Source organism: Mirounga leonina, unplaced genomic scaffold, assembly GCF_011800145.1.
Source record: "Mirounga leonina isolate KUSES-001 unplaced genomic scaffold, KU_Mleo_1.0 Mir_448, whole genome shotgun sequence".
NCBI lineage: Eukaryota > Metazoa > Chordata > Mammalia > Carnivora > Phocidae > Mirounga > Mirounga leonina.
In genome coordinates, this window is record NW_023270758.1 from 3106722 (window position 1) to 3126462 (window position 19741).

General features: G+C 44.0%; 1 protein-coding gene across 1 annotated transcript in view; it reads left to right on the top strand.

Annotated features, from left to right (window-relative positions):
• Positions 1–18690, top strand: part of DNAH3 (dynein axonemal heavy chain 3) — a 167115-nt gene extending 148425 nt beyond the window's left edge. Inside the window, exons 53-61 of the mRNA XM_034988127.1 lie at positions 1947–2172; positions 4780–5024; positions 6628–6744; positions 10308–10462; positions 11270–11437; positions 13007–13149; positions 15912–16116; positions 16788–16925; positions 18313–18690. Coding sequence (XP_034844018.1) covers positions 1947–2172; positions 4780–5024; positions 6628–6744; positions 10308–10462; positions 11270–11437; positions 13007–13149; positions 15912–16116; positions 16788–16925; positions 18313–18666 — 1751 coding nt within the window. The 3' untranslated portion in view covers positions 18667–18690. The remainder of the gene's footprint in view (positions 1–1946; positions 2173–4779; positions 5025–6627; positions 6745–10307; positions 10463–11269; positions 11438–13006; positions 13150–15911; positions 16117–16787; positions 16926–18312) is intronic.
• Positions 18691–19741: the final 1051 nt, after the last annotated feature.

Genomic DNA, 19741 nt, shown 5'->3' on the forward strand with positions numbered 1-19741 from the left:
ACGAGTGGAAGGGGGACAGAGGCAGAGGGAGAAGCAGACCCCACTGAGCAGGGAACCTGATGTGGGCTTTGATCCCAGGACTACAGGACGATGACCTGGGCCGAAGGCAGATGCTTAACCGACTGAGCCACCCAAGCGCCCCCCTTTTTTTTAAAGAGAACAAATTGGGGCACCTGGGTGGCTCAATCGGTTAAGCATCTGCCTTCAACTCAGGTCATGATCCCAGGGTCCTGGGATTGAGTCCCACATCCTTGCTCAGCAGGGAGTCTGCTTCTCCCTCTGCCTCTGCCTCTCCCCCACACCGGTCCCCGCTTGTTCTCTCTCTTTCTCACTCACTCTCTCTCTGACAAATAAATAAATAAAATCTTAAAAAAAAAATAAAGAGAACAAATCTACACCTTTATTTACTTTTCAGTCAATTTAAATCCTTGAGGGGTATAGCATCACACGGTTCAGTGGCCAATGGCCTTGGCAGGAAAGTTGCTTCAGAATTTGGCACAAGCCATGCCACTGTTTCCATGAGCACGAGTTAATTTTCCTCACATTACTCTATTTTTGTTCGGTTTGCCACCAGGAGTCACTGTGTCGTTCTTTGCTTCGTACACATAAGCACATCTCTTGCCTAGACAGAATTCAGTTTCATGTTGAGCATAAACACCTCCAATTTTAAGAAGAGCTGTCTGCTCCTTCTGGTTCCGAAGAAAAATAGCCTTGGACCACAGCCTTCCAGATGTATTTGTCAATTTAGGAGTCCTGTTCCTAGGGATGCCTGGGTGGCTCAGTCGGTTAAGCGTCTGCCTTTGGCTCAGGTCATGATCCCAGGTTCCTGGGATTGAGTCCCACATCGGGCTCCTTGCTGAGCAAAGAGCCTGCTTCTCCCTCTGCCTGCCGGTCTCTCTCTCTCTGACAAATAAATAAAATCTTTAAAAAAAAAAAGGGAGTCCTGTTCCCAGCAGACTCCACAGGCTCCAAGGTGGTAGAAAGAGTATTGGTGTAACTTTTCAAACAACATTTGCTCACTTCATGTCTCTGGGTCACATATGGGTAATTCTTGGCCATATTTCAAACTTTTTCATTCTTACTATGTTTGTCATGGTGGTCTGTGATCAGTGATTGCAACTTACTGAAAGCTCACATGATGGTTAGCATTTTTTAGCAATAAAATATTGTAAAGTTAAGGTAAATGCATTGTTTTTTTAGACATAATGCTATTGCACCCTTAATGGATGACAGAATAGTATAAACATAACTTTTATATGTACTGGGAAGCCAAAAAAAATCATTTGTTCACTTTACTGCAATACTCCCTTTATTGCAATACTCACTTTATTGCGGTGGTTTGGAACCAAACCCACAGTATCTCTGAGGTATGCTTGTATTGATGTGGAAAGATCTAAATGAGAGAAGCAAATGTAGTTTTCTACAATTCACATAAGTATAATAGTATATATGCATTCATTTCAATGCATAAAATATCTCTGGAAGGATTCACAAAGAGCTAGTAACTTTGGCTGCCTCTGATGAAGAGAGAAGTGAAAGAGACTTACTTGAAATTTCACTATACACATGCCTATTTTTCTAGTAAAATACATTTGTAACAACCCAGTTTCTAGTTCTTTGGTTGTGTGCTCACCTCTCTGGTTTTGAGTTCCCTCTTCATTTTTGGCACCTGGGAATTTCTCTTTCGTTCAGACTCTGAATTTTTTTCTGGTATGTGTAATTTTTTTTAATCAAGAATGTCTATGTATTCAGAACAAAAGAGGAATCAACAGTAGCTTCTTTTACCCTCTTACCAGAAATCTGAAGCTTCCGCATAGAGATGCTTTTTTTTGTAGTTGACAGGAGCCAGTGATTTTGTTGTAACCCTTCCTTCTGCATTGTTATTGTTAATATGGTCTTAGTTGGCCTGTCCTTTTTCAAAAGCCCCCTTTTCTTCCTGGTTGCAGGCCTGCTGAAGTTTGCCGATGATCTTGGCATGGGAGGTGCCAGAACACAGACCATCTCCCTTGGCCAAGGCCAAGGCTCCATTGCTGCCAAAATGATCAACACTGCCATCATAGATGGGACCTGGGTGGTGTTACAGAACTGCCACCTGGCCACGAGCTGGATGCCCACGCTGGAGAAGATCTGCGAGGAGGTGATTGTTCCTGAAAGCACTAACATAAGATTCAGGTGAGGTGCCGCCCTGCCCACCCCCCCAACAGCCTGTTTCTGGGCTCCAACCTTGAGCTCCAGACGTCATGCTGGTGGCTGGGAATGCAAAGGTGAACAAACATAGTTTTGCTTTTAAGAAGCTCTCAGGCTAACAGAAGACAGACCACAGATAAGTGATGTTGACACCATGCAATATCTACCGTACTTGTTTACACAAGAACCATGGAACACAGAAAAGGGAAGGGAAAGTTGGGGAATGCCTGGAGGCCTGACAGTTGCGTGGGGTTTTGAAAGATGAATAGGAGCTTGCCAGGAAAGACATTTCAGGCAGAAGGGACAGCATCTGTAAAAGCAAAAGTGTGTATGAAGGAAACACTGAGCTGTTATTCTATGACTGTGGGGTATGTGCTGTGAGACACTGTTGTGGGATGTACTATGAGATGTGTCTGGGAAGGTAGATTCAATGTCAGCAAATCTGATTTTTTAAAATTGTGTTGAGGGTGCCTGGGTGGCTCAATTGTTTAAGCGACTGCCTTCAGCTCAGGTCATGATCCTGGAATCCCAGGATCGAGTCCCGCATTGGGCTCCCTGCTCAGCGGGGCATCTGCTTCTCACTCTGACTCTCCCTTCTCTCATGCTCTCTCTCTATCATTATCTCTCTCAATAAATAAATAAAAATCTTCTAAAATTGTGTTGAAAAAAAACCTTACCTAAAAAAAAAAAAGAAGAAGAAGAAGAAGATAGCAAGGGGGGGAAATCGGAGGGGGAGATGAACCATGAGAGACAATGGACTCTGAAAAACAAACTGAGGGTTCTAGAGGGGAGGGGGGTGGGAGGATGGGTAAGTCTGGTGATGGGTATTAAAGAGGGCACGTTCTGCATGGAGCACTGGGTGTTATGCACAAAGAATGAATCATGGAACACTATATCAAAAACTAATGATATAATCTATGGTGATTAACATAACAATAAAAATTAAAGAAAAAAGAAAAAAACCTTACCTGGAGTGTAGACACCATTGTCCATGCTGCTCTATCCTATATTTCTTGGGCTCTGCAGAATTGTAATCAATATTAGAAACGTTTACTTGTTTTTTGTGAACTTTAAGCCCAACAACACTGGGCCTTGGTTTTTGCATCTACAGAAGGATGAGATAAACCAGACAGACTTCAAAGCCCTTTTCAACTCAAATGTTCTCTTATTCCGGGCCAAGGGTCAGCAAACAATGGCCTGCAGACCAAATACAGCCTGCTACCTGTTTTGCTTAGCTTGTAAGCTAAGAAGAATTTTATACATTTTTAGATGGCTGGAAAAAAAAAAAAAAACAAGAATAATATTTCATGACACATGAAAACTAAATGAAATTCAAATTTCAGTGTCCACAAATAAAGTTTTATTGAAATACAGCCATGCTTATTCATACACTGTCTATGACTGCTTTCACATTACAAGCCACTGTGACTGAGACCATATGGCTTGCAGAGCCTACAGTATTTACTCTTTGATCTTTTATAGGAAAAGCTTGCCAACTCCTGTCCTAGGCCACAAAGCTTGCTAGTTATTTTCATTTTAGTCATGTCTGCCCGAAAACAGGAAAGTGTTTGGTGTTTATTTACAAAGCCAGATTAGGCCATAGTTTATTGTATTCATGAAAGACTCATATAAAATTCATGGAAGATTTTAAGGGAGATCCATCAGTTTCAGGAATTCTATCTAGTTCGGGATGATGAGTTGACTAAATACCGTCAGTGACACACTCAATGAACAAAAAATTATTCATGCTGATATTAAGGTCCTCTAGACTATGGTCCTAACCCAAAAGTCGTTACCTCAGGTGCCTCCAGGACCCAGGAATATAACATACATGAGTGAAGAGGACAGGCACAAGGGATCTAGCAGTTCCCACACTACGCTAGCAATCATCACGGGCAGTCAGCCTTGCTGTCCGACGTCAATGGAGAGATGTGGCGACGGTGGTGAACTAGAAGCCCGTGCCCTTTAGAGAAGAGCAGTGACTGCCTAAGACCAAGTGGCTGTTGCCATACAGGAAGGCAGGCCCCTTGTGATCGGATTTTCTGATTATTTTCAAGGGAAGGTGGGAATCTAGAATTCCAAAAAAAAAAAAAAAAGCCCTAGATTTTTAAAAGTTGGCAACTACTTCAAAACTATGCTATAACATGGTGTTGGTTTGCAAGGTATGAGCTAAACACCACCTAACTGCAGCCTGAAGTCAGGCCTCAAGCTACATGTTGATGGCCTCTTCTCTCCCTTCCTGGACTCCTGGGGTGCCAGGGATAGTATCTGGCTATCACAGATGCTCAGGTAGTCTAGCGGTGGGTGGAATGTGGTGTGGCATTTAAGAGAGGGCCTTTGTCAGTTGCTTCTAAGTATTTTGTCCTTGAAAAACCCACGTGACCTCTGCATGCCTCCATTTCCTCACTGGTACAAGGGGATAGCTAATCCCTTCACACAGCCACCCTGGATTCAAGTGAAGGAAGGACACATGTTCTCATGGGGTTTGGCATCTAGTAGTGCTTAATACACGGTGGCTATGATTTTTTGTTATTGTTTTTCTGTATAACTTATTGCATTGTTCTAACTAGTTTAGGTCTGTTGTTCTTCCAGACTCTGGTTAACCAGCTATCCATCAGAGAAATTTCCAGTTAGCATCCTCCAAAATGGGATCAAAATGACCAATGAGCCCCCCAAAGGGCTCCGGGCCAACCTTTTGCGCTCCTACCTCAATGACCCCATCTCGGACCCCCTATTCTTCCAAAGCTGCACAAAGGCAGTCATGTGGCAAAAGCTGTTATTTGGCCTTTGTTTCTTCCATGCCATTGTTCAAGAGAGGAGAAACTTCGGACCCCTAGGTAAGAGGTGATAGTGCCCCTGGGCTGCTGGGGCCCAGACCACACACAGATACAGGTATGTGTTCGAGTTTGTACTCAGAGAGGGTTGCCAGTAAAATGCTGTGTAAGTATATGCTGTGTAGTATTTGGGACAGACTTAGACTAAGCATGATTTGTTTATCTGAAATTTAAATTTCACTGACTGTCCTGTACTTTTACTTAATAAATCTGGCAGCCCCTATAACCAGGTCACTATCAATGTCAGGGAAAGAGCTGACGCTCCAAAATCAGAGGTCTCCTAATTACTGAAGTAATACGTTGATGAGAAGATTGTAGGCCCTTCCCTTTGATGGGTATTTGCTTATCTTAGGCACGAGGGAGTTGTCCCTCCGGAGTTGTCCCCCGTGCCTACTCCCCCAGGGAGTTGTCACCAGCTAATTTATGACATTGTAAGTAGTTCTCTACAAATGTGCATAAGAATGAAAGAAATACAACCTGGACATTTGTGCTTCTTCCTGAAAAAATAAAAATAAATTTCATTATTAATGTAACCTATCCATGGCCTAACTTAATTTAATACTTTATATTAACTTAATCCTCTTGTTAGAGCAGAACATCAAATTGCTAAATACAGATTCTACATCCACTTGGTTTTAAGGTTGGGCTGCCTCTGATTTTGTTCAATAGCCTTGAAATGACCCACCTCAATGTATTTTCAGCTGTTCTTTTGGGTTAGATAAGGAGGCAAACTGTCCTCTTGGTGATTCTCTCTGAGCAACCTCTTTCCTTCTACCATCACACCATAGCTCCACAGACCACCTGACCCTTCCACTGAGGGGTGTAGGGATGAAACAGCTGGGGGGAGGGGGACATCCCCCTGCATCTGAGTTTCATACACCACATTCTCGCACCACTGTTCTTCCACCCACATCAGATTTCCAAAAATCTACGTAGTAGTTTGGCTTGCAAACCAACTGGCCAGTTGTGTTTTGTGTGCCAGACCACGGATTTCATTATTTTGTTATATTTTTTATTTGCACATAAATGTTCGGGAGGAAATTAAATGTCTTTGTTGAACACAGATCCGACCATACCCTGCTGTCTCCCACCACGCCCAGTTAGTTCATGCATTTGTGCCCCTTTCCCAGACCCACTGGACGTTTATCACTATACCCTTGAAAATGCAAGCAATAGTTTCTTCAAGGTTGGCTATCCCATTTTCCCATGAGCACAATGAGGGGAATTCTCAAAGCTGACTTAGTTCTGTTGCCTAATCATAGATACTGCTCTCTAGCTATGCTTTAGTGTTATTTTTGGAACTCCGTGCATTACCACAGTATACCAGCCAGGGTGAATAATTCTCATTCCACAAATCCCATGATATTAACATCCACCTTAACAAATGGGGAGATGCATAAGGAAATTGATTTTAGAATGGATGTTTTCTCAGGCAGAATGGCTCCCATGTTGGCAGTAAATGTCAAGGCTAATAGTTGGCCTGGTGCTTGATATTCATGGGGCTAAAAGAGGCTCCTGATCCATAATGATGCTTAACTCTACAGCTCAATGTCTGAGTGGAAATTATGAGCTCTTGGCACTGAAGCCTCTTCCATGCTTTGTGCAGGTTGGAATATTCCTTATGAATTCAATGAATCTGACCTGAGGATTAGTATGCGGCAGATCCAGATGTTTCTGAATGACTGCAAGGAGGTGCCATTTGATGCTCTAATTTACCTAACAGGTATTTATGGGAGGAAGCTTTGCAGTTATAAATCTCCAGTATTATTCTCCACCCTTCTACTCTTCTGATCCCATCTCTATTCATTTACTTACTCACTCATTCATTCTTTCAACTAACATTGAGCTCTTACTAATGCTGGTCACCATGCCAGATATTGTAAAAAACTAAGATACAATTCCTACCTTCAAGTGGCTCACAGTCTACAAAAGAAAATATATACATATATATATAAATAAATGACAGGGTACCTGGGTGGTTCAGTTGGTTGGGCATCTGCCTTCGGCTCAGTCATGATTTTGGGGTCCTGGAATCGAGCCCCGTATTGGGCTCTCTGCTTAGCAGGGAGTCAGCTTCTCCCTCTCCCTCTGCCCCTCCCCGCACTTGGACTCTCTCTGTCTCTCTCTCTCAAGTAAATAGATAAAATCTTTTTTAAAAAATGCTTTTAAAAAGAAATAAAAGACAATACAGTGGTAAGTTCAACAAGAGAAATATTTATGAAGTAGAAAGGTAGCACAATGATTAAATCTCAGGGATGGGGTAGGGGATGATCATGGAGAACTTCCTGAAGGCATAAAGGATGAGTTTTGAGGGATGAATAGGAGTTTATAAGTGGAAGAAGAAAGTAGGGTAGGCCGTGGGAAGGAAGAAGGAGAGCAATCCCAACAGAGGTTCCCTGAGGTGAAAACAGCACTTGCTATTTTGTATTAAAGCAGTCTATCAGTGACCTTTTATTAGTCACCCAATATATACTAGTACATAATATGGAAGAATGTAAATGTGTAAAACTTGGTTGCTTCCCTCAAGGAACACATCATGTAACCCCAGAGATAGGAGATAAACTATAGACAGGCTAAGTGAGTGGAATACCATGGCCAAAGGTCAAAATGCATCTTAGTAGGAAAACCCTGGGCATTTTCAAGATTACACACAAGTTTCTTCCTTAGCTCCATATGTTAAGGAGTTTGTCTGGATATGTTCCCCGATCATGCGGCAGGCACTCTATATACACAGTCATCACATCCAGTCTCCATAGCAACCTTATGAGCTTCACGTTAGTTACCCCATTTCATAGCTGGTGAGACTGAGGCCTCTGGGCAGTGGTTCTCAACCAAGGGCAGTTTAGCCCCCCAGGGGACATTTGGCAATGTCTGGAGACATTTTTGGCTGTCGCCACTAAATAGAGGTGCTACTGGGTAGAAGCCAGGGATGCTGCTAAACACGCATCATTGTCCTACAATGCATAGGACAGCCCCCACCACACAGAACTATCCAGTGCAACATGTCAGTAGCGCAAAGATTGAGAAATCTTGCTTTAGAGTAATTAAGTTCAGTTGTAAGAGGTCATGCAGACCTTAATTCAGCACACTGTCCCCTGCAACAAAACCCCAAGTGACACACACAACATAAGGTCGGTGGCTATTAGAACTTCTCTAAAGAAGTGAGTCCTATTCCTATCACTTCAGGCCATTCAGAGGCACATGCCAGTGCTCTTCTTCAGAATGTAGAATGAATGCATCCTTGCCCTGGGGTATGGTCTTAGGTATTGGACTGTCAGCAGATCATAAAGCGACCTGCCCCAACCGTGTCAGCCAGCATGAGGATACTCACTTCCCACCTATTCCCGTCAGGATTGACTAGTTAGGCTGAGATAATCAACAATCTGCGCATCTCAAGGGTGTAAGACTTCAAAGGTCCATTTCTCGCCCTCTCTACATGTCCATTGTGAATTGGCAAGGTCTGTGCTCATTGTCATTATTTATCAGGGGCACGGCTGGCAAAAGCTCCAGTGACTCTCGGTGCCACATCTCAGGACATACATGTGTGTCATACCGCCACAGGGAGAACACTGAAGAGCTCGTGCCAGGAATTAACTACACACGAACTCGTCTCCCACACCCTGCCCCTGCAAGGGACCCAGAGAAGTGCAACATGCCTATATGCGTGGCAGGAAAGAAAAAAAAAAAAAACAACAGATATGGATGATCATTAGAACTCTGTACTGACACTAATCAGAGAGACAGGTCTCATTTTTTGGACAGTGGTTATCAAATTAGATGGCCCAAAGTCAATACATTCTTAATCCGATACCCCCAGCCCTTTAGCAGGGAGAGTAGAGACCTTGGAAGAGACAAAAGCACATCCTGATGCCTGTAGGAACTTCTGCTCTTGCTACCAGAATAGACATATAAGTAGCTATAAAGAAATGTACCTTCCTAAACAGACGTAAAACCCAAAGCCTGCAAGGATATACCCTGAAGGAAAATTTGCTGATAAGGAAGTGCTCCATGACTCTGTGCCTGAGATTTACCCTCACTTGCGTTCCCTCTTGGCTGCCCTGTAGCTCTGCCATACTGACTTTGGTGAGGGAAAACCACTGTCTCTTTAATGTTATATTTTAATTATTATATTTAATATAGTGCTATCAAAAACTTGTTTATAGCCGGGACAGGCTGTGACGTTCAAACTGAGCTTTGCTAAAGGCCTGGAAAAGTCCACAGAAAGAGCCTCAGAAATCTAGATGGTCTGGACAGCTTCTGCCAGGGCTCAAATTACTCAAGAAGTATGAGCTTCCCCTTAGACCCTTACTTCTCCCTTAATGAACCACCCAGATCCTCCTCCTAGGCATTTAAACCCCTCCAAAACCAAGAGAAGCTGAGGCCTCTCACCCCAAACTTGGGCCATACTTCCTATTTCTTGTCTGTAGACCTGTGTCTTCCTGGAATGGTTGGGATTGGAAATGAGCCCATCTTTCACACACACTATACACACAGATGTGTTTCCTCCCTGCAGACTAGTGCGTTGTCCATAACTATGAAATACCAGGTAGCACCCACATACTGTGGAATCTGGACCAGCTAGAAAATGGGTCATGGGGTTAGTGAGAATGATTTGATGTGGCTTCCAAAGAATTACCTAATTCTTTTTGTAGAAATCTGAGTGTAGAAACCTGAGTCTCAGAGAATGATATTAATGAAGGGGGTGGAGTATCCCAAAGCAGGATGTATGGGATAATCTCAATTTTCTAAAATAAATAAATATATATATTTGTAATAGCTATAATAAATTGAATGCTTTCTGTATGCCAAGCACTATACTAAATATTTTATAAGCTTTATTAACCGCGACCTTGTAAAATGGTTACTGCAATTATCTCTACTTCTTGATGGATAAGGAACTGCTGGAATTGGAACCCAGGACTGTCTCATGCCAGAGTGCTTGTCCTGAACCATCTTTCTGTAATGCCTTTCACGTACGTATACACACACCCGCATAGCTGAAGAAGAAGCCTAAATGTTCATAGTTACCTCTGGCGGAATTAGTGGTGATTGTAGTGTATTTCTTTCAGTTTATTTCTGCTTCCTAATTTCTAATGAGGTGAATAGGTACTATTTTTGTAGCAAACATAATACCAAAAAGGCCTAGTGTCATCCTAAGGTGAGCATTGGTTTCAGCAACCCTGTGTCTCAGCAGAGCTCCTTGGCTGGAGAATCCTGTTTTAGGTTAATGACCAAGTTCATTATGACCTTCCTTGGGCTCAACTTCTTCCTGTTGGTTGTCCCCAGGGGAATGTAATTATGGAGGCAGAGTGACTGATGACAAAGACAGGCGTCTCCTGCTGTCCCTTCTGTCCACGTTCTACTGCAAGGAAATTGAGGAGGATCATTACTGTCTCGCTCCTGGAGACATTTACTACATCCCTCCTCATGGCTCCTACCAGGTGAGGGGTTCGGCAATCCCCGTGTGGCTAGGGGCTGCAGGGTAGGTAAGGAGGGCCCAGAGGTAGCCTTGGGCTTCCTGACTTAGGCCCATAAACTATTTCCAGTATTCCAAAAAGCCTCTAAGAGAGACATTATTACTGTTTAATGAAAGCTGAGCATTTGATAGATAAGGCCTTTTCAAAATGTGGGGTCCATCTTGGGGGGTTAAGGGGACAGATGGCTAAGATGAGGCCTTAGTAGTAAACGGGCTGGAAATTGGTACTTGAAAACAAAGGTTCAAAGGGGAAGGACGGAAAAACTGGATGGAAGAAGGAGACAGGAAAAAGAAAACAGGAAATCTGCGAGAGATTGAAAAGGGCTTTCTTTTTTTGAGCACCTGTTATATGCCAAGGCCTAGTCCTCTGTAACCTGACTTATCTTCCCATTTACAAATAAGGAAACTGGGTGTCAAGGTGACACAATTAGTTTGCAATAGAGCTAGGATCCAAATCCAGTTCTGTCTCAATGCAGAGCCAGAACTACTGGGGGGCAGGGGGGAAACAAAGAGAAGCCAGGGGTGGGAAGGGAGATACTCAGACCTCTGCCTTCATACTCACTCCCCAGAAAACTATGAGGAAGAGCTTGGGATGTGTTCACCGTGTGTGTGTGTGTTGGGGGGGGGGGGTTGGTGTGTGGGGTGGTGGGCAGGCGTGGCCCGTGGTACCAACCCAGTGTGATTCTTGCTTGGGTTAGGTCCGGCCAAGCCCTGAGTGATCTCTGGGACCTGAGGGTACCTGGGTTTGTGTCAATTGAAGGTTTCTTTCCAGTCCTATATCGACTATCTCAGGAACCTACCCATCACAGCCCACCCAGAAGTCTTTGGCCTCCACGAGAATGCTGACATCACCAAGGACAACCAGGAAACCAACCAGCTGTTTCAAGGGGTGCTGCTGACCCTCCCTAGGCAGGCAGGAGGGAGTGGCAAATCCCCCCAGGTAACCAGGTGTGGGGCAGGAGACATAGTTCTGTTTCCCAGGCAGTTTTCCACCTGGTGGTCACGCAGGATTGTGGCTGATGACCAGGAAAGCAGAAGAGTGGAGGTCTAGCAGACCCCTGAGGGGAGAGTATGGGTGCCCGGGTCTTCCTGCTGAGAATCCTTAGATACAGAGCTGGAAGAGCACCAGTGTTTCCAGATTGTCAGCTGCTCCTGGATACTCCTCATGATTCGTTGCTATACCCATATATCATCTGCACTCCATTTACATAATATTTAAAACTAAATCTCTTTTGCTTAAAAACATTTCTTTTAAAAGCTGCTCATCAGTACCATAAGTGGAAACCCAATGTCATTTCCATAAAGTCATGACAGCCACAAAAAAGAAAATGAAAGCTAAATAGTTATTAGGTTCCTCGCAGATGATGTCGCTGAGGCCCTGCTGGCTCCTTGTGGAAAGAGGAAGATCAGCCAGTGTTATAGAGCGTCTAATTAGCACTGATCCAAGACTTTGTCCTTGAGAAGAATGAAAAGTGAAAGGTGGCTGAAACTTGGGAAGAGAGTGACTTTCTCACCTTGTGATTCAACATGATTTGCTCCATGTCCTGGAAACACCTAGAATCAATCATTTTGGGTGCCTTTCGTGGTTAGTGCACACTTTATAAAGCGCAGACCCCGTCCACCATCCTCAATCTACAGATGAGGGTGAAATGAGCATGAGAGGTAGAGACCTGCTTCAAAGCGTTCATCAGCTCAGGCAGAGCCAGACCCAGGACCACCATCTCCTGATGCCACCACGTCCTCTTCTTTCCCCGTCCTTCCCTTCCCTACCTTCCGAGCTAACCCATGTTCACGCCCTCAGCTGTGGATTTCTCTTGATTTGGCTCATAGCGCCATAAGTGACAATAGGTATGAAGATAAAGTAGCCTGCGTGGTCTCAGTTTAGGGATGGAAATTCCCCCTCACAGAAGAGAGAAGAGGGAAGGAAGTGCGTGTTCCAAGCCTCTCAGATCCACAGGATGGCCGAGCTCTCTGTCTCTCCCACAGCCAGGTCCTACTCCTTGTTCCTCTAGGCCTGTCCCCTCTCCACTTGGCCAACTCCATTGCCCTAGACTATTCTTGCTCAACACTGAGGAATGGCCTACTACCTTCCCAGGTGGCCTGTCCTGTCGCTGGCACTGAGCAAGAGTCCCATCTGTACCATGAGCTGGTTCTGAGACGCTGGCTGAGGGAGCTGTGGGAGATGGTCTCCTAGGGCTGACCTTAAAAGACAGGAGTTTAGCAGGGTTCAGTGCTGCTCTGAGGCTACCTGGCTGAACAAGAATTCCCTGCCCAGCCCTCAGGCTCTCATTGCTCTGCTTTGTTACTTTCTGGGCCAAGAGGCAATGCCTTCCCAAAGACCAGTAGAGAGGTGAGGGCCCTCCTTTTCCCCGGGGCAGAATTGGCTTCTGTGGGAGATGTCCCAGGAAGGTCATACAGACTCAGTGTGAACTGGTTCAGGTTTACCCAGACAAAACCACAATGCACAGGCCTTGTTTCTCATTCACCTCTCTACTGTCTGCCCTTTAAGGAAGTGATTGAAGAGCTGGCCCAGGACATACTTGCCAAGCTTCCTAATGACTTCGACCTGGAAGTGGTTGTGAAGTTGTACCCTGTGGTCTATGAGGAATCCATGAACACTGTCCTAAGACAGGAGCTCATCAGATTCAACAGGTGGGCCAGATGGTCTTACTTGGATCCTGGGAACCTGGATCCTGGGAGTTGGAGTGTAGGGGTATGATCTCAAGGGCAGTAACAGATGTGTATGCTTGATAAGGGCTGCTGTGCAAAGGAAGCGGCTTGCCCCACTTATAGGGAGGGCTGTCAAAAGGGCCATCCCAGCATGTGTTCACCTACTGTAAAATCATTTTTTCTATTCATTCTCTCCCATTCATGCATATGACACCTGGAAAGTCAGGTTAAAACCAATACCGAGCAGGCTAATAGTAAAAGTAACTGTTAGAACCACTTTTCTTAAGCCCTTAGTGCCACGTATGGCTCCAAGCACCATGCTTGTGTTTGCGTTCAGCCGTATAGTAGTCTTTTGAAATATGCACAATTAGTAATCCCTCTGCCACCATTTTACAGATGAGAAAACTGAGACCCAGAAGAGTGAAGTAATTTGCACAGGTCCCATAGCCATTCAGTGAGAGAACTGAGTTTGAACCCAGGCTGTCTGATTCCAGAGCCCGTGCACTTAGCCAATAGGTGAAATCAATATGAACAGAGAAAGTGGTGGAGAGAAGAGAAGTTTATCCCATTACCCCAACCACAGAGGTAGGGAAGGGGTGTTATGGGCTGGCCATGGGGCTAAGGGTGTCTGGCCCTACTCACTTCTCCAATTACTATATATAGCATAGCACCCAATAGATCATCTTGACTTGACTTCTAAATAAGACTGAAAGGATTCTCAAAGACCATCTGTGCCAAATGAGAAAACTCATCACTTCTGCCTTCAAGTCCAAGGTTCTTACTGCTCCCAGTTCTTCATCTGTTACTATCTCCATTTTGCCTCATTGGTCATCGCTCAGTTTTAGGGACAGCCCTGACTCTGAAGGACTAGAGAATTGGAAGAATGTCATCTAAAAATTCCTTGCCTTCCCAGTCTTAGGAGTCAACAGGCCATATGGGGGAACCAAGCAAAGTATGGGGTGTGAGCTAAGGCCGCAGCAGCACTCCTGTGAGTCAGATACCTTGGTGTGGTAGGAGATAATTGTCATTTATCCAGATATTAAGCCTAATGGCTTCCCTCTTCTAAGGTCACTGGAACTCCTCCTTGGTGGTTGCATGGGCCTTCACTAGCCTTTACCACTGGTCATTGTAACAGAAGAGAACAGGGTAACAGCAATCTTATTTTCCAAAGATGGTCAGGATTAATCACATTGAATAATACTCCTACATTCCACCCCCCCCCCCCGCCAGTACTTTTTTTGACCTGTTCACCAAGTGCTATGAGAAGCCCGAAATGATTAGGTGAAGTTCAGCTTCCAATTCAGGGGAGCCATTATTGTGTCTTCTGGGGCAAATGTTCCTTCCCTGGGAGCTAAAACCTTGAAACTAGCAGAGCTCATAGTTGCAAAAATAGAAAAAGCTCTGACAAGTAGGTCTTTAGGTGGAATAGCTACAGATCTGCAGTATAATCCCTCAGATGGTCACTTTGCCCCTTGACTCCTCAGCAAAGCACATGCACCAAATGTCTGACCCTTAAATTCCTCTTAATAGGAATATTTAGCGATTACACTTCCAGGAATCTCTTTCTTGTATTTGATCATTCTCGTATCCCTTCGGCTGGGATTCCAAAAGTCTTTGGAGATGACGAGTTCTCTCTGGTGGCATGTTCTTTGGCACTCTCAGGTGAATTCCCTCTGGGATTGGCTAGGTCTCATAACATAGAGGCCAGAGAGAGAGACAGGCAAACTTGGCATCTCCCAGGATGCCCTTCAGCTGCCTTTTCTCAGGCATGGACCTCATAATCTATAAAAATAACAACTTTGACAATATGGATCAAATCCCTTCAAATTGTATTACCTTTTTTTAAAAAAGATTTATTTATTTATTTCAGAGAGAGAGATAGAGGGAGAGAGCACACGCGTGTGGTAGAGGGACAGAGGAAGAGAGAAACTTAAGCAGATTCCACGCCCAGTGCAAAGCCCAACATGGGGCTTGATCTCACGACCCCGAGATCATGACCTGAGCCAAAACCAAGAGTCAGACACTTAACCTACTGTGCCACCCAAGTGCCCCAATTTTATTACCTTTTGACCCAGAAATTCTACCGTTCCTAGGAAAATCATTAAAAGTTTCCACGAAGATTGATATGGATGGATGTTCCTAGCAATGTTGTTTACAGTGACAACAAACCTAGAAATAACATGTTACAGCAATAGGGAAATTGTTAAATAAAAATTGCAGTCATTAAAAAGGATGATTTAGGGGTGCCTGGGTGGCTCAGTCATTAAGCATCTGCCTTCGGCTCAGGTCATGATCCCAGGGTCCTGGGATCGAGCCCCACATCAAGCTCCCTGCTCAGCCAGGAGTCTGCTCCTCCCTCTCCCGCTCCCCCTGCTTGTGTTCCCTCTCTAGCTGTCTCTCTCTCTGTATCAAATAAATAAATAAAATCTTAAAAAAAAAATGGATGATTTAGGTCTCTATTGAATTGGAAAGATGCTCCCTATACGCTAAGAGAGAAAAACAAATAAAAAAAAATTATGTTTATATATAGAAAAATTTGGAAAGATAAACATCAAAGTTATCTTTAGGTAATGAGATACTGGGTGATTTAATTTTCTTCTCATCTTCGTAATTTTTCTATGATGAGTGTATATCACTTGTATGACCTTTGAAAGAGGGGAAAAGTGAAAGGAGACCTGGAGTTAGTATACTTGGATAGAATAAAACTGGAGAGCCTGGCTGAGTCAACTCCTTTGTTCTTGCAGGCTGACCAAAGTGGTTCGCGGAAGCCTCATTAATCTTGGCCGAGCTATCAAAGGGCAGGTCCTGATGTCCTCAGAGCTGGAGGATGTCTTCAGTAGTATGATCGTGGGTAAAGTGCCAGCCATGTGGATGGCCAAGTCCTACCCATCACTAAAGCCACTTGGGGGCTATGTGGCTGACCTGCTGGCCCGCCTGGCCTTCTTCCAGGTACCTGGGAGTCAGGGCAACTGGGCACCTGGCATGCTCATTCAGGTGTAGAGGACATTCTGAAATGGACTGAGCATCTACTAGAGACAATCTTCCCAGAGTTGAGGTCAGAGGGCAGGGGGAGACTTTTCAGAGTCTTTGGAAAGATTATAGCCTATAGAGGCAAGAGTAGGAACTAGAATACATGTCACGAACTGGTGGCTCGTGGACCAGATTCAACTGATAGATATATTTGGTTTGGCTGCCTGGTAATTTAAATTTTTTGAGCAAGCATGTCAACATTGAATTATTATACATAAAACTCCAGATATTTGTACTGCAAAAAAAAAGGAAGACCTGAAACAATGGGCCTGCATTCCTGAATGGCAACTATTATGAGATGAGTGCTATTGCTCGGTTTAGACAAGGCACATAGTTTCCACTGCTACAGTCCCTGCCAGTCTCTGTTGTACCCCTGACACCAGCTTGCACCTATGCTTTTCTTAAAGTAGAAATATATATCTTTGTACCTGCATTTCAAAAGTGGGAAAATATAAGCTAAACTTAGAGGGCTGCCTGTTTTAAGAAAAATGAGAAGAGATTTTTCCTAATGGGACTCATTTACATTATCTGCCTTTGAACTATCTTTGATGTGTTGTTGATTTTGAATTTTTATTTCTGTGGCTCTCCAGGAATGGATTGACCATGGGCCCCCTGTGGTCTTTTGGATCTCTGGATTCTACTTCACACAGTCTTTTTTGACGGGTGTCTCTCAGAATTATGCCCGGAAATACACCATCCCCATTGACCACATCGGATTTGAGTTTGAGGTAGAGGTGCTTTGGGTTAGGCCAGCTCATGGGACCAACCAGGGAAAGCAATGTTGCCTATTTCTTAGTGAGTCCAAACATTTGGATGTGTTAAGGCCCAAATGCTTCTGAGATGGTACAAATTAAGTATTTAGCACAAATTAAAATAGCTCCAAAGTTATTCCTGACAGAATCAGAGGATTCCCAAGGCTTTGTCTCTGTATATATATATATAAGGAATCTTCCCAGAGGAAAGCTCTGCCGCCATTATACCAAGAAAAATTGAAGCATCCTCCCCCACTGTTTATTCATCATGGTGGACTCTTCCTTTGGAAGGACTCTTCATTTGGTCTTGGGTAGTCCTTTGCTTGGAGTGAAGTCAAAGGAATGTCCAGTAATCAAATATCACTCTGTCCATATATGGAGAGAAAGGAGTAAGATCATCTTGTTGAGAGGTTGCAGACTGGTTGCGTAGGTCTTGATTTAGTTTACAAATGAATTTGATGGTCTTTGAAGACAATGTTAAGCTGAAATTAATGCAATAAAGTAACAAAATAACTGGATAAACATTGGAGAAAAAAGATAAAACCATCTTTTTTGATGTTGAAATGATTGTATACCTAGAAATCGTGAAGACTCTAAAAACACACCTATCAGAATACTGATAGGTAATAGGTATCAGAATACTGATATGGTGGCTGGATACTGGTTAAATATACAGAAATCAATAGCCTTTTCCTATTCTAGCAATAAGTACTTAGAAGTAAAGGCGAGAAAAATATTCACAATAACAAAAAGATTACAATTTGAATGATTTTAAATGGAGTTTGTGATCTCTGGTTCACCATAATCCCCACCACTCCTTGTTTTCCTACACTTGGACCATTTTCTGCACTCACCTGAAGGAATTTGACTTTGCCACCTCTGAACCTAAATAGTGGTGTGCTGGAGCTGGCTTATGTCAACTCACCAGAGCCAGTTGTGGCTGGTTATTACATAATTGATAGCCTGAAACTGACCATATGCACCATAGACATCAACGAAAACTACAAATCAAGGCTTTATTTCTCCCCACTAGAGAACTGCTTCACCAGTGTGTGTCTGAATCTAACCCCTCACTTTATAGATCCAGGTCCAGAAAGGGAAAGGACTGTGCAAGGTTGCTAAGCTATAGTTAATGTGGCCTCCTGACTCCTACTTTAGTGCATTCTATCTGCCCACCATATATATTCCTAGTCAGCGTGCTGACTAGCAATCAGGCCCAGTCCATGTGTGAGGGCAGGAGGATTATCACAGAAGCCCCAGTGTCGTGGGAAAGGCAGGCATTGCAGCAGATATTCTAATCTCTTCATGCTGCCCCATTTAGGGAAATGGCAGGTAAAAGAACTTACAGCTTCCTCTCTTCCAGGTTACCCCACAAGAAACAGTCATGGAGAGTAGCCCAGAAGATGGGGCCTACATAAAAGGCCTCTTCTTAGAAGGTGCCCGCTGGGACAGGAAAACAAAGCAGATTGGGGAGTCTTTCCCCAAAATTCTCTATGACCCATTGCCCATTATTTGGCTGAAACCTGGGGAAAGTGCGATGTTTCTGCATCAGAACATTTATGTGTGTCCAGTCTACAAAACGAGTGCCCGAAGAGGCATCCTCTCTACCACAGGCCACTCCACCAACTATGTCCTCTCCATTGAACTACCAACAGACAGGCCCCAGAAGCACTGGATAAACCGAGGGGTAGCCTCTCTGTGCCAGCTGGATAATTAATGGCATCTGTCTCAATGCAGAAAATAAAAGGCATTTCGTTCTCGACCACAGCCTAGCTTTCCTTTCGTAAGAGGCACCTGGTATGATGAGGATGGCAGCAGTTATATAAATAGAGTGCTTGCTATGAGCCAGGATTTCAGAACAGCCCTATAAAGTAGGTTATTATCATCACCCTCATTTGATGGCTGCAGAAACCATGATACAGAGAAGGTAAGTAAGATCTCCCAAATCAGATAGCTACTAAAATAGTGGAGCCTGGATTTGAACACCGACAGTGGGACTCTTTCTTCAACCTAGACCTTTAGCCATTTGGCTAAGCCCCTTTTTGGTTTTCTCTTGTCGGTTTTGCTATAACTGCCACTGAACTTTTAATTGCTTCTTTCCTACTCTGTGTCTATGCACTAACATCAGAGTCTCAGGTTCAAAGAGGATTGAGCTGCTTTCATTTTTTGAGGTTTTGATATACTTGAAAATCACTTACACAATAATCTTATGTGGTGGGGTATTATTATGCCCATTTTAGAGATGCAGAAACAGAGGCTTAGAAAAATAACTAGCCCAAGCTTCCACAGTTCATCAGTGGTAGAACTGGGACACAAATACTTCTCTACTAGGCTGCAACAGATGCACGGAAATTTCAGGAAGAAAGGAGACATGAGAGAACCAGTATTTGTTGCAGGCCTACTGCGTGCCATGGGTTGTGCCTGGGCCTTTAGATGTCTTGATTGTTCCTCTGTGGTAGGTACGACAGTCTCTCCCTCTGGAGGTTCGGGGAGATTATGTAATTTGCCTAAGGTCACCCAGCTCTTTCACATTGCAGAGCCAGGTTTTGAGGCAAGGTCTGTCTGGCTCTAGAAGCCATGCATTTTTCACTGCCACATGCCGCCTCCCTGCCAACAACTTGGCTGTGTTATGATGTAGAGTCTTAAATGTGTAGCTGCAACAGCCACGTCCAAAAAATTTCTAGTTTATCACTGTTTTCACCCAGGGCCAGCTAGAAGGGAATCCTGAAGGATATGAAAATCACATTCTTGATATATTTACTTCTCAGCTAACTCCTTCACTTAGCTCTTTG